The sequence below is a fragment of the Bidens hawaiensis genome, unplaced genomic scaffold (genome assembly GCF_021521415.1).
Source record: "Bidens hawaiensis isolate Kalapana, Puna unplaced genomic scaffold, B.hawaiensis_p1.1 tig00030533_1, whole genome shotgun sequence".
NCBI classification, from domain to species: domain Eukaryota; kingdom Viridiplantae; phylum Streptophyta; class Magnoliopsida; order Asterales; family Asteraceae; genus Bidens; species Bidens hawaiensis.
The window spans coordinates 101,755-112,236 of NW_027495096.1; the positions used below are offsets into that span (position 1 = coordinate 101,755).

Genomic DNA, 10,482 nt, shown 5'->3' on the forward strand with positions numbered 1-10,482 from the left:
TTGACGATGATATGTTCAGCGATGATGTGTTGTTTGATGAGGATGTGCTGCCGAGTGATGTGATTGAGAAGATCGGTGAGCAGATTGAGATTGAGAATGAGATTGAGGAAGGAGGGATAGTAGAGGAAAATGTCGAACATGACATTTCAGAGGTTGAGAAGGCCGATATGGGTGATCAGACGGCAGTTGAAGATACTGAATGGGAAGAGCAGCCGAGGTGGAAGGAAGGATACGCTCAATGATTCGTCAAAACAAAGAAACCGGCAGTCCCTACAATGTTCAAAAAGGGTTACAATATTAAGGGCTATGCTGAAGCAAAGAAAGGGATTATATGCTGGATTTATGATGAGCAGCTGCGGCTCTTCGTGATTAAACGATATGATGGAATTCAGTACCTTAGAAGAATGTTGAGATCGTTAAACACACTGCCTGAATGTGAGGTTAAAGACTTAGCCAGATTGGGGTTGATCAATCGAAGTGACGATAATATGGCTAGAGTCATAGGGAAAATCGTATGGAAAGAGAGCATAAAGGAAAATAAGTTTGAGCTGTTGAAACCACAGAAAGGGAAACTTGTTGAAGACAAGGATAGAGGTTTGAGAGCTGATGGAAAGCCTTGGATGGTTATGAAGTATAAACCAATCCGGTGCCTTAAAGAAGTACCGATGAAGCTTATGCCCAAGGATGTGGTCAAAGACCTAAAGTGATGGTTCGTTGATTGTGAGACAGCGGAGGCAGTGATGGAAGATGAGGATGAACAAGAGATTCTCAGAGTTTACGATCCGATGCATCTTGTTAACTTATCGTAAGCTGATCTGAAGGTACTTAACGAGAAGAAAATCTTTTATATTCCAGCTTGGAAGGATGAAGCAAGAAAGTATCAACGAGTTGTGTCGGTGTGTGTTAGAGAAGGAGTGCACGCGTGAAGATACAGGATTACGAGACAAGAGCTGAAAGATCAAGATATGAAGCTACTGCCAAGGGGGAGTCTGTTGGTGCATAAATGTCAGTAGTTCATATGTCTAATGTCTGTAATCGAGTCTGTAATATTGTTTATGTATTTGTTTGTTTAAAGCGAAGTTGTTGACAAGTTCGCTTAGGCGAACTTGTTAACCAAGCGAAGTTGTTGACAAGTTCGCCTAGGCGAAATTGTTGAACAAGCGAAGTTATGGACAACTTCGCCTGAGGCGAAGTTGTCGTGTATTTATTTAGGTTACGGATTACTGTTTAGAGGTTGTTAAGTACGTGTAAATCAGTGAGTCAAGTGACGTGAGGTCGAGAGTCTGTAAGTATCACGTGTTGAGTTATTAATATAACGTGAGTTTGTTCGTATCGTATTCGTGTGTTTGTGTTCTACGTCCGTAACGATCTACACAGGGATTCCGCACCTGTGTATATCGGGATATCTCGTGTGATCCGTCCAGGGACCCTACACTTTTTAGAATTATTATTATCATTACTATCATTATCATTATTAATATTATTATAAGCTTTATTATCAATTCATTCTTATAAAAAAAACCCATCTCGTTTCTATTTAATATTGGTTTAGTTATTTAAAAGTCCAAATAAAATAATATTATTTTTATTTTAATTATCAAGTAAGTACGAGTCCCTAATCGTTAACAAACTAACCGGTAACCCGATTAACAACCAAACCTTCCCGTTCAATGTTTCAAATGTAGTTTCAACTAAAGTTCAAGTTTATTAATATATTATTTATTCGTTTTCATTTAGCTTTCAAGTCGGATTCGTTCGTTTCGTTCGCAAGATTTCTATATTTCGATCATTTACTATTTCTCGATTCGTCAATCGAGGTGGGTACATTTCATTCCCCGTTTTCCCTTTTTTGTTTTGGGGGTAACATGCATACTTATTCAAAACAAGAATAATTTATTACACACTTTTCTCAAACCACAAACTTTAGGGTATATGATACTTGGAATACTCGCTCTTTTGTGTGTTATATGCCTCATATGCTTTACGTGCACGAGTGTTTATTTTTATGTTGTTGTTGAGCCTTATTAAGTATGATCATACTCTCCCTAACTACTTAGCCTTGTGCTAGTAGAATAGGGCCTCATTATCCGAGTATGTCGGTTGTTACCGACTAGAAAGGATCCTCATTACATATGTTTTTATATACCACGATTGATGCTTTTATTTATAGTCTCATATACGTTTGTGGATTTCGCTCATATTATATATACTCAAACTATGAAATTGCTCACCAACATACGTGTTGACAAAATATTATTTTATGCATTGTTACAAGTTTGACTCTTATCGACTTGAGGACTTGACGAAAAACGTTACCAAGACTATTAGGATATTAGTAAAACGAACAATATATTTGTTTACCTGTGTTCAATTTGTTTGTATGACCAAGATGTGTTGTTTATTGATTTGTGAAATAAGTGAGTTGATTAAATATTGTCACTCTAATAGTGTCTTGTGTTTTGGGCAATTGGTTGCACCCCAATATGTTCCGCCTTTAGTCAGGGTGTGACACGAAACAGATGTGATTTTATCAAAACTCACTTAATAAACAAAAGATTAATAAATGATTATATATTCGTTTGAACATAAAAAGTATAAGATGAAAAACTGTACAAATCGGTTACCAAATCGAGTAAAACTCGGTCCAATAACTCAACACGTATCTCTCACTCATAATAACTGACTAACACCACTTATAAAAGGAGCTTCATGCACACCATTCTTCTCCATTTTTAGGGGGTTTTTTATATATATTCTCACGCATACACTGTAACCAAGATGGCCGTAAAGTTAACCAAAATGCAAAAGAAGATGAACTACGACGCCAAACTCAGTAAGCTTCTCGATCATTATACACAGATACTAATCGTTGGTGCCGACAATGTGGGTTCGAACCAGCTCCAGAACATTCGACATGGGTTACGAGGTGATTCCATTGTATTAATGGGTAAGAATACAATGATGAAGAGGACAATCAGGCTCCATGCTGAGAAGACAGGCAACAAGGATGTCCTTAACCTCGTACCTCTTCTTGTGGTATATATGTTTTGTGGTGTCTATTTATTATTATTATTATTATTATTATTATTATTATTATTATTATTATTTGATTGATTGATGATTTCGTGTATTGGAAATGAATTAGGGGAATGTTGGGTTGGTTTTTACTAAAGGAGATCTTAAGGAAGTGAGTGATGTTGTTGCTAAATACAAGGTAATTAATGACCAACATTCAAGTTTGTTGTTTTGGGCTTCGACCATTACAAGTTATATGTAACGAACCTATGACTTGATAGGTTGCAGCACCTGCACGTGTTGGTCTCGTTGCACCGATCGATGTGATCGTCCCACCAGGAAACACTGGATTAGACCCTTCACAAACTTCCTTTTTCCAGGTTAGTTACTTCTTCATTTAACACGGTGAACATTGCCTTCAAGAGTTTCAGATTGGCGGGTTGAATAAGTGAACCTGAACAACGTTGGACACACATAGGGGGTGTTTGGTAGAGGGAATTGAGGGGTGAGAAATGGAATTGGAAAGAATTCTCTTGTTTGTTTATGAAAGAAAGAGGTGAGAAATGGAAATAAACCATTTCCATTTCTCTGATTTTGTTTCTCTACAAAAAGCGGAGAATTGGATTTCTCTGATTTCATTTCTCAGCCTCACGTCCTCTTAAGCGCAAGTCACCAGGACACCACGAAGAACCCTGGAACCTAACCAAGTGCCAAAAACCCACTCACAAATTCATCGTCCGCCTCGAGATTTCCTCGCCGGACTCCTTCTCCGTCAAGCCATTGCCCGTCGACGGCTACTTGTTTCCCGGTGAAGCCAATTTCTTCCAGAAGTTAACCCACTGCCTCCCTATTGTATGTTTTATTATTTATTAATTAATCCTCCTTACATTCTATTCTATTGATTATTATTGCCCTAATTCACCAGGTGGTTCCATCCCATTACACACAAACACAGGTATCACTTTTTTATCTTAGATTTTAGGTTTTATAGGTATACATAGATTCGTAATTTGTCAAGTTATGACTCTGTGATTGCTTCTGTATGATCAATTTTATTCATGAGTTGCTAAGCTTAAGATGGAACAAGAGTAAATTTTCATTGCCTTATTGCTGTAATTATGTGCATAATAATAATAAATTAATAATGTTATGATGAGCTCAAGACTACAAGTTAAATTTGGTGTGAAATTAGGATAAAATTTGAATTTAGGGCACGTAATAATAATAATGGTATGGTAATTTCATGGCTACAAAATTTGTGTATTTATTTGGAGTTTTGATGAAACTTGAATTTGGGGCAAGTAGAATTTGGTACATAATAATAGTGGTGTGGTAGTCTTAAGGCTATACGTTTTGTGTATTTGTTTGGAATTTGGATAAGTTTGAGTTTTGAGAAAGTAGAATAATGTACATAATAATAACACTATGATAATATTAAGGCTACAAGTTTTGTGTATTAGTATGGAATTTTGAATGAATTTGAGTTTAAGGCAAGTAGAATTTTGTACATAATAATAAAATGGTATGAGAATCCTAACGCTACAAGTTTTGTGTACTTGTTTGGAATTTGGATAAAGTTTAGTTTAGGGCAAGTAAACTTTTGTACATAATAGTAAAATGGTATGATAATCTTAGGTTACAAGCTTTGTGTATTAGTTTGGAATTTGGATTAACTTTCATACATAATAATAGTATGGTCTTAAGGTTACAAGTTTTGTATATTTATGGAACTTGGATTTAAGGCAGGTAGAATTTTGTACATAATAATGGTATGATGAGCTCAACTCAAGGCTACAAGTTTTGTGTATTTGTTTGGATTTGGGTGAATTTGAGTTTGGGGCAAGTAGAATTATGTACATGATAATGGTATGATAATCTTAAGGCTACAATTTTTGCATATTTGTTCGGAATTTAGATAAAGTTTAGTTTAGAGCAAGTAGACTTTTGTACATAATAATAACGGCATGATAATCTTAAGGCTACAAGTTTTGTGTATTTGTTTGGATTTTTGGTGAATTTGAATTTGGGGAAAGTGGAATTTTGTTTGATTGGATAGGTGATTATGGTAGAATATTGTGTTTTATTGAGTAGCATTTGAAAGATGGTTAGTTGTGGATTTGATTAACTGATGTTAGTCAGATGCTGCATTTGCAGGTGCTATGTATGATGCTGCATAATAAATGGTAGGGTGCTTTACAAAGGGATGATGGCATTAGTAACCCACCAGGTTCAGGTAATTGCTTGCATTTATTACGCTCAGGAGTTAATGTATGAATGAATCCATGACTTTGATATTTTATTGGTTTTGAAGGGTTCATATGCTGCTGAAAATAAGAACATATCCATGACTTTGATATTTTATTGGTTTTGAAGGGTTCATATGCTGCTCCAAGACCTTTATCTTTGAAGAAGGGTATTGAATCAAAGAATTTTTTAGTAGCATTTCCAGTTGTTAAGAGAACATATATTATTTTTTTGAAGCATAAATCTTGTTTGTGGTAAGTATTTGTGTAGCTGCAAGTGTTGATTTATTTTTTGTTTGTACTCTTCTTTATTTTGTATACTAGCATACTCATATTAAAACAGTGTAAAGGCACCTCTATCTAGGAGGAAACCATTAAAAACCACTAAAAATGAGATAGTTGTGTATGGTTGAAGTATGTTTTGTATGTGAATTGGTTTGATCAATGCATATTTTGGTTGGAATTTATGCATCTTTTTATATGTTTTTTATTTTTTAATAAATATTTGTTATGAAAAAAATACTTGTGCTAATGATAAAGTTGATATAATTCTCTGTTTATTTTCTATGTACCAAACAAGAGAAATGATTCTCAGCTATATTTCTCTACTGAAATCTCTGTACTACCAAACAGAACAGTCAATTCTCATTCTCCAGACCAATACCCTTTCTCTGCAATTCCATTTCTCTATTCCATTTCTCTACAATTCCATTCTCTGTACCAAACACCCCCTTAAATCAGGTTGTGTCATGTCTTTTTTTAATAATAAGTATTAGTAACAATTTAATCAATCGATAACTCAAGCTCAAATGTATATTTTGTAATTGATGTATATTTTATATTATTGTTCCGTTCTCTCTTAGTTATAAAAAAATAAACTTGGTTATGTGTAATAGCTTGAATTTAGATAAGTGGTCTATAAATGATACCGATATAATCAGTGAAATAAATTGTCAAAAATAAACTTTAACAGGTCGTGTTTTGATTAACCCGTTTATTAAACTGGTCATGTTTAGGTTGACTAGATAACAATTGGATCGTGTTAGCCTATCCAAACATGTTTTCATTTGTGTTATGTTCATCTTTCGGACCGTATGTTGCCACCCTAAGTCCTAAAACTCTTAACCATTTTATTTTTTTAAAATGAATCAACCGTTAGGTGCTTAACATCCCTACGAAGATTAACAAAGGAACGGTAGAAATCATAACCCCAGTGGAGCTCATTCAAAAGGGTGAAAAGGTGGGTTCTTCAGAAGCCGCACTTCTTACCAAACTTGGAAGAAAACCGTTCTCGTACGGACTTATTATTCAATCTGTTTACGAAAACGGATCAGTCTTCAGCCCTGAAGTGCTTTACCTCACAGAAGATGATCTTGTTGAGAAGTTTGCTGTTGGACTTTCTCAAGTTGCTGCACTTTCATTAGCCATTAACTACCCTTCATTAGCTGCTGCACCACATATGATCGTCGATGGCTACAAGAACTTACTCTCCATGGCTGTAATCACCGAATACTCTTTCAAACATGCTGAAAAAGTTAAAGAATATTTGAAGGTTTACACTCTTTCTTTGAAATATTTTAATCTTTTAAAAACCAAGTACCCTTTTGAGTTTTGATTTTAAACTATTTATTTTTATTGCAGTATCCAAGCAAATTTGCAGCCGCAGCAGCTCCAGTTTCTGCGGGTACAAGTTCGAGTAGTGCACCGGCTGCTGTTGAAAAGGAGCAAAAGAAGGAAGAGCCAGAAGAATCATCTGAGGAGGAGGGGGGTTTAATGGGGTTGTTTGATTAATTGAATGTTAGGGTTTTTCGGGTATTTATTTGTGTTTATTAGTTGTTTCCATCAGTTCACACATTGTATGGAGCATCAATCTTTGGTGCTGTTAACGCAATAATAAATGGTGTTCCTAAGTACGGGTGATTGCTAGTGTTTAATTATATGACGTTTCTTAAAATTTGGCGACTTCCGTTGCAACAGTTATGCAAATTTCATGCACTTTTTGGCCACATAGTTTAGTAAAGTATGAAGAGTAGTGCAGTACCTTACTTCCTTTTGCTTCCTAAATCCTAAGCTTGTTTATGAGTGGTTGAGCTCGAGTTTGATGGGAAGAGGTGTGAGCTGTTGGATGTATGGACACAAAGCATATATATTCAGGTTATTATTTAAACAAGCCTACTTGTTGTGTAACTATATATTAATTATGTAAGTAGTCTTGATGCAAGAGGCTTGAGCTTCGATCTTGCTCGTTTAAGTTTAGTGTGATTCTAGCTTTTATTGAATGAGTGGCACACTGACACCTAACTTGTTAATTCTCACAAATATATGTTTTTGGGTGATGGTATTTAAAAAGTTGGGTGAAGTTCTTGTAACCAATGTTTTCATAACCGGATCGGACACTAAACCGGACACCTAACTGGTTCACTAGTCGGACCGGTCGAACCGGATGAATCGGATTTAAGAACCGGATTTCATTTAGGCTGTGATGTTGAAATTGTGTTTGTTAGCCCAGTAGTTGGCCCATCAAAAAACTTATTTCTAATTTTATTTGGGCCATCAAAAACTAAACGTAAAGGTTAAAAAAAAACCCTAAATATAAATTCTATTATTTCCAAGCATTACATCTCCTTCCTAGCAAACAGCAACAACCTTCAAACCTGCAATTGCTTGTGGCCATCAATGTTGCATCTTCAAATCCAGATCCCATCGTTCTGCGTTTAGATCCGCCGCTCATACCTCCCATTCCATGTTCAGATCGTCATGTCTCAAACACGTTAGTTGTCCAGATCTGGTAGGAACAAGCTTGGCATCATTGATTCATGTCTATTTCAGGTCCGATCGCCGATTCCGGTTCGCGGTTTAACCGCTCAATCGTTCTTGATTGGCCGATTTTCTCAACAGCGGGTTAACTATGCCCAACCGGACCGCTGAGGTCACCGAACCCCGGTTGAACCGGTTCGAACAGCCGGTCCGGTCCGGTCGTGAAAACATTGCTTGTAACCTTTTACTTAATAAAATGTAATTAATTTCCTAAGCCATCATGCTACATGTTATTGTTGATATATAGCTAGCGTCTATGTTAGTGTAAGCGTATATGTAGTTCACGTATATATTAGTTAGCGTATATGTTACTGTAGTGCATGTGTGTAACATCCCGAAATTTCCAAAATAATATTAATTATATTATTTAATAATAGAGGGAAAGTTTACTCGGGTTATCGGGAAATAAATAAATAGAGTTGGTATGGGTCGGGCTAGTGTTGGGTAATGGATATGGGTTATGGACTTGGGTTATGAAGGAAAGAGGGAAGGACCATGGGCCTAAGCCCATGATCCATAATTATATAAACCTTAAATCACCAATTATCATTCATTTCTCATACTCCATACACCACCAAAACACACACCTAGCTCTCTCTCTCTCATCTTACTCTCTCTCTAAGCCGAAAACAAGAAGAAGAAGAACGAGAACCGAGTTCCGACATGAGGTAATGTTAGTATGATTTTGTAGAGGTCCAAAACCGTTAGATCTAGTTGCGAAACGAGGAGCCGACACCGTTAAACCGTTAAAGTCACGAGATCTGGTGGAATCGGGTATAAACCGAACCTAAGATGAGCTTAGGAGTCACCCTAGCTCAGATCTGGATCGAACGGGATGAAAACGGTGCTGTAATACGTTTTTCCGAAGAATCTGCGGTTTTCCGGCGGCGGCGCCGGAAAGGCGGCGCCGGAAAAGTTAATACGAGGTAAGGTATGTCAGGGAATGTTCTGACATTCCCTGACCTAACCCTAGTTCGCTAACGGAAGACTAACGAACCAGAGGTGATTCGCTAACTAGTTCGCCTGAGGGAGCGTAACGAATTAGCTCTAGTTCGTGTCTGTTTCGTTAGAGGAAAAGGTAACGAATTAACCTTGATTCGTTATAGCCAGTTCGTTAGAGAAGATAACGAATTAAATGGGCGATTCATTAGAGGGACTGTTTCGTTATGGACTGATTCGTTAAGGCCCAATTCGTTATGAAAGACGACGAACTAGATTAACGAATCAGCTAAGAATGGATAACGAATCAGAATGTGATCTGGATAGCGAATTAGAGTGTGATCTGTTAATGAATTACGCTTAATTCGTTATAGAGAATGAGATGGTGAATAAAATAATAATTTCAAATCCTAGTGGAAAATGTGATAAGACAGTTAATGGAAATAAATTTTTTCCAAGCTGACCTGGCAGCTCGACCCCAGCCAGGGGCTCTGCCCCTTGGACCCTGCTAGGGGCTGCTGCCCCTGGACCCCGCTTCCAGGGGCGCTGCCCCCGGACCCCCGTCCGTTGAGAGTTATAGTTAAACTAGAAGTTTAGCATAATGACAAAATGGTCCCTGTACTTAGAAAGGAATGAGATCATTACATAGTAGCCCTTGGACTTTGATAATTTATGAAATATGCCCTTAAAGGATTAGCGAGTAACGATTAACTAACCGGGTAATGATTCAATGAAGTAAAATCGGCTTAGACACGTAACTAATTAAGTAGTAATGAGAATGGCTAGAGTAGTATTTGATATTCAATTATTAAACAGTTAGACGCGCACAGCTCGAGAAGGAATAACCAGTAGCAGAAGAAGTAACCAAATTCAGGTGAGTTTCTAGCCCCATTTCCTTGTTATGTTTTCGGGGCTGTGTGCATACTCGATGTGAAGTGTGAATACACTTACCTTAAGTGGTAAGCGTATGCCATAGATGTTATACAAGGTAGCTATTATATGATGTTTGTCGGTACGTGAACGATCTTCGGATATAGCACGTATCGCCAAGGATAGTGATTGCCAAGTGGTTATTAGTGTGTATGAATGCTATGATGTGACTTGCTTATTATGTAAATGATATGAAGCGTGTTGTAGACGAGTAGAGGTAGAGCGTGTTAGAAGTGGCAAGAGTCTAGTAAGAGTGTTAGTGGCATGACGATAGTACGTGGTAGGGTAAGCCTATACGTGACTACGTCATTAAAGTGGCAAAGTGGCATAACATTATACGTTATTAAAGTGACAAAGTGGCAAAGTGGTAGGTGTAAATAAGAGGCTAAGTGGTAAGGTGAGCAGGTTAGATAGTGAACTATGTGTCTTCGGATACGTATATGATTCATGTAGTGGTTGTATGATAAGTTGTTTGATTAACTAGAACTCACTCAACGTAGCTGACTTTTAGTATGCACGCAGGTGAGTTGACTATAGC

The 10,482-nt window shown here is 37.0% G+C and overlaps 1 protein-coding gene across 1 annotated transcript; it reads left to right on the forward strand.

Annotated features, from left to right (window-relative positions):
• Positions 1-6,332: 6,332 nt before the first annotated feature.
• On the forward strand, positions 6,333-7,049 carry LOC143580608 (large ribosomal subunit protein uL10-like). Its single transcript, XM_077063583.1, has 3 exons — positions 6,333-6,350; positions 6,418-6,810; positions 6,900-7,049. The coding sequence occupies exons 1-3, from the start codon at positions 6,333-6,335 to the stop codon at positions 7,047-7,049; spliced, it is 561 nt and encodes a 186-aa protein (XP_076919698.1).
• The last annotated feature ends 3,433 nt before the right edge of the window (positions 7,050-10,482 follow it).

Excerpts from the sequence above, each read along its gene's own strand:
- LOC143580608 (XM_077063583.1), top strand. Across the intron at positions 6,811-6,899 it reads AAGTTAAAGAATATTTGAAG|TATCCAAGCAAATTTGCAGC; the intron begins GTTTACACTCTT and ends TTTTTATTGCAG.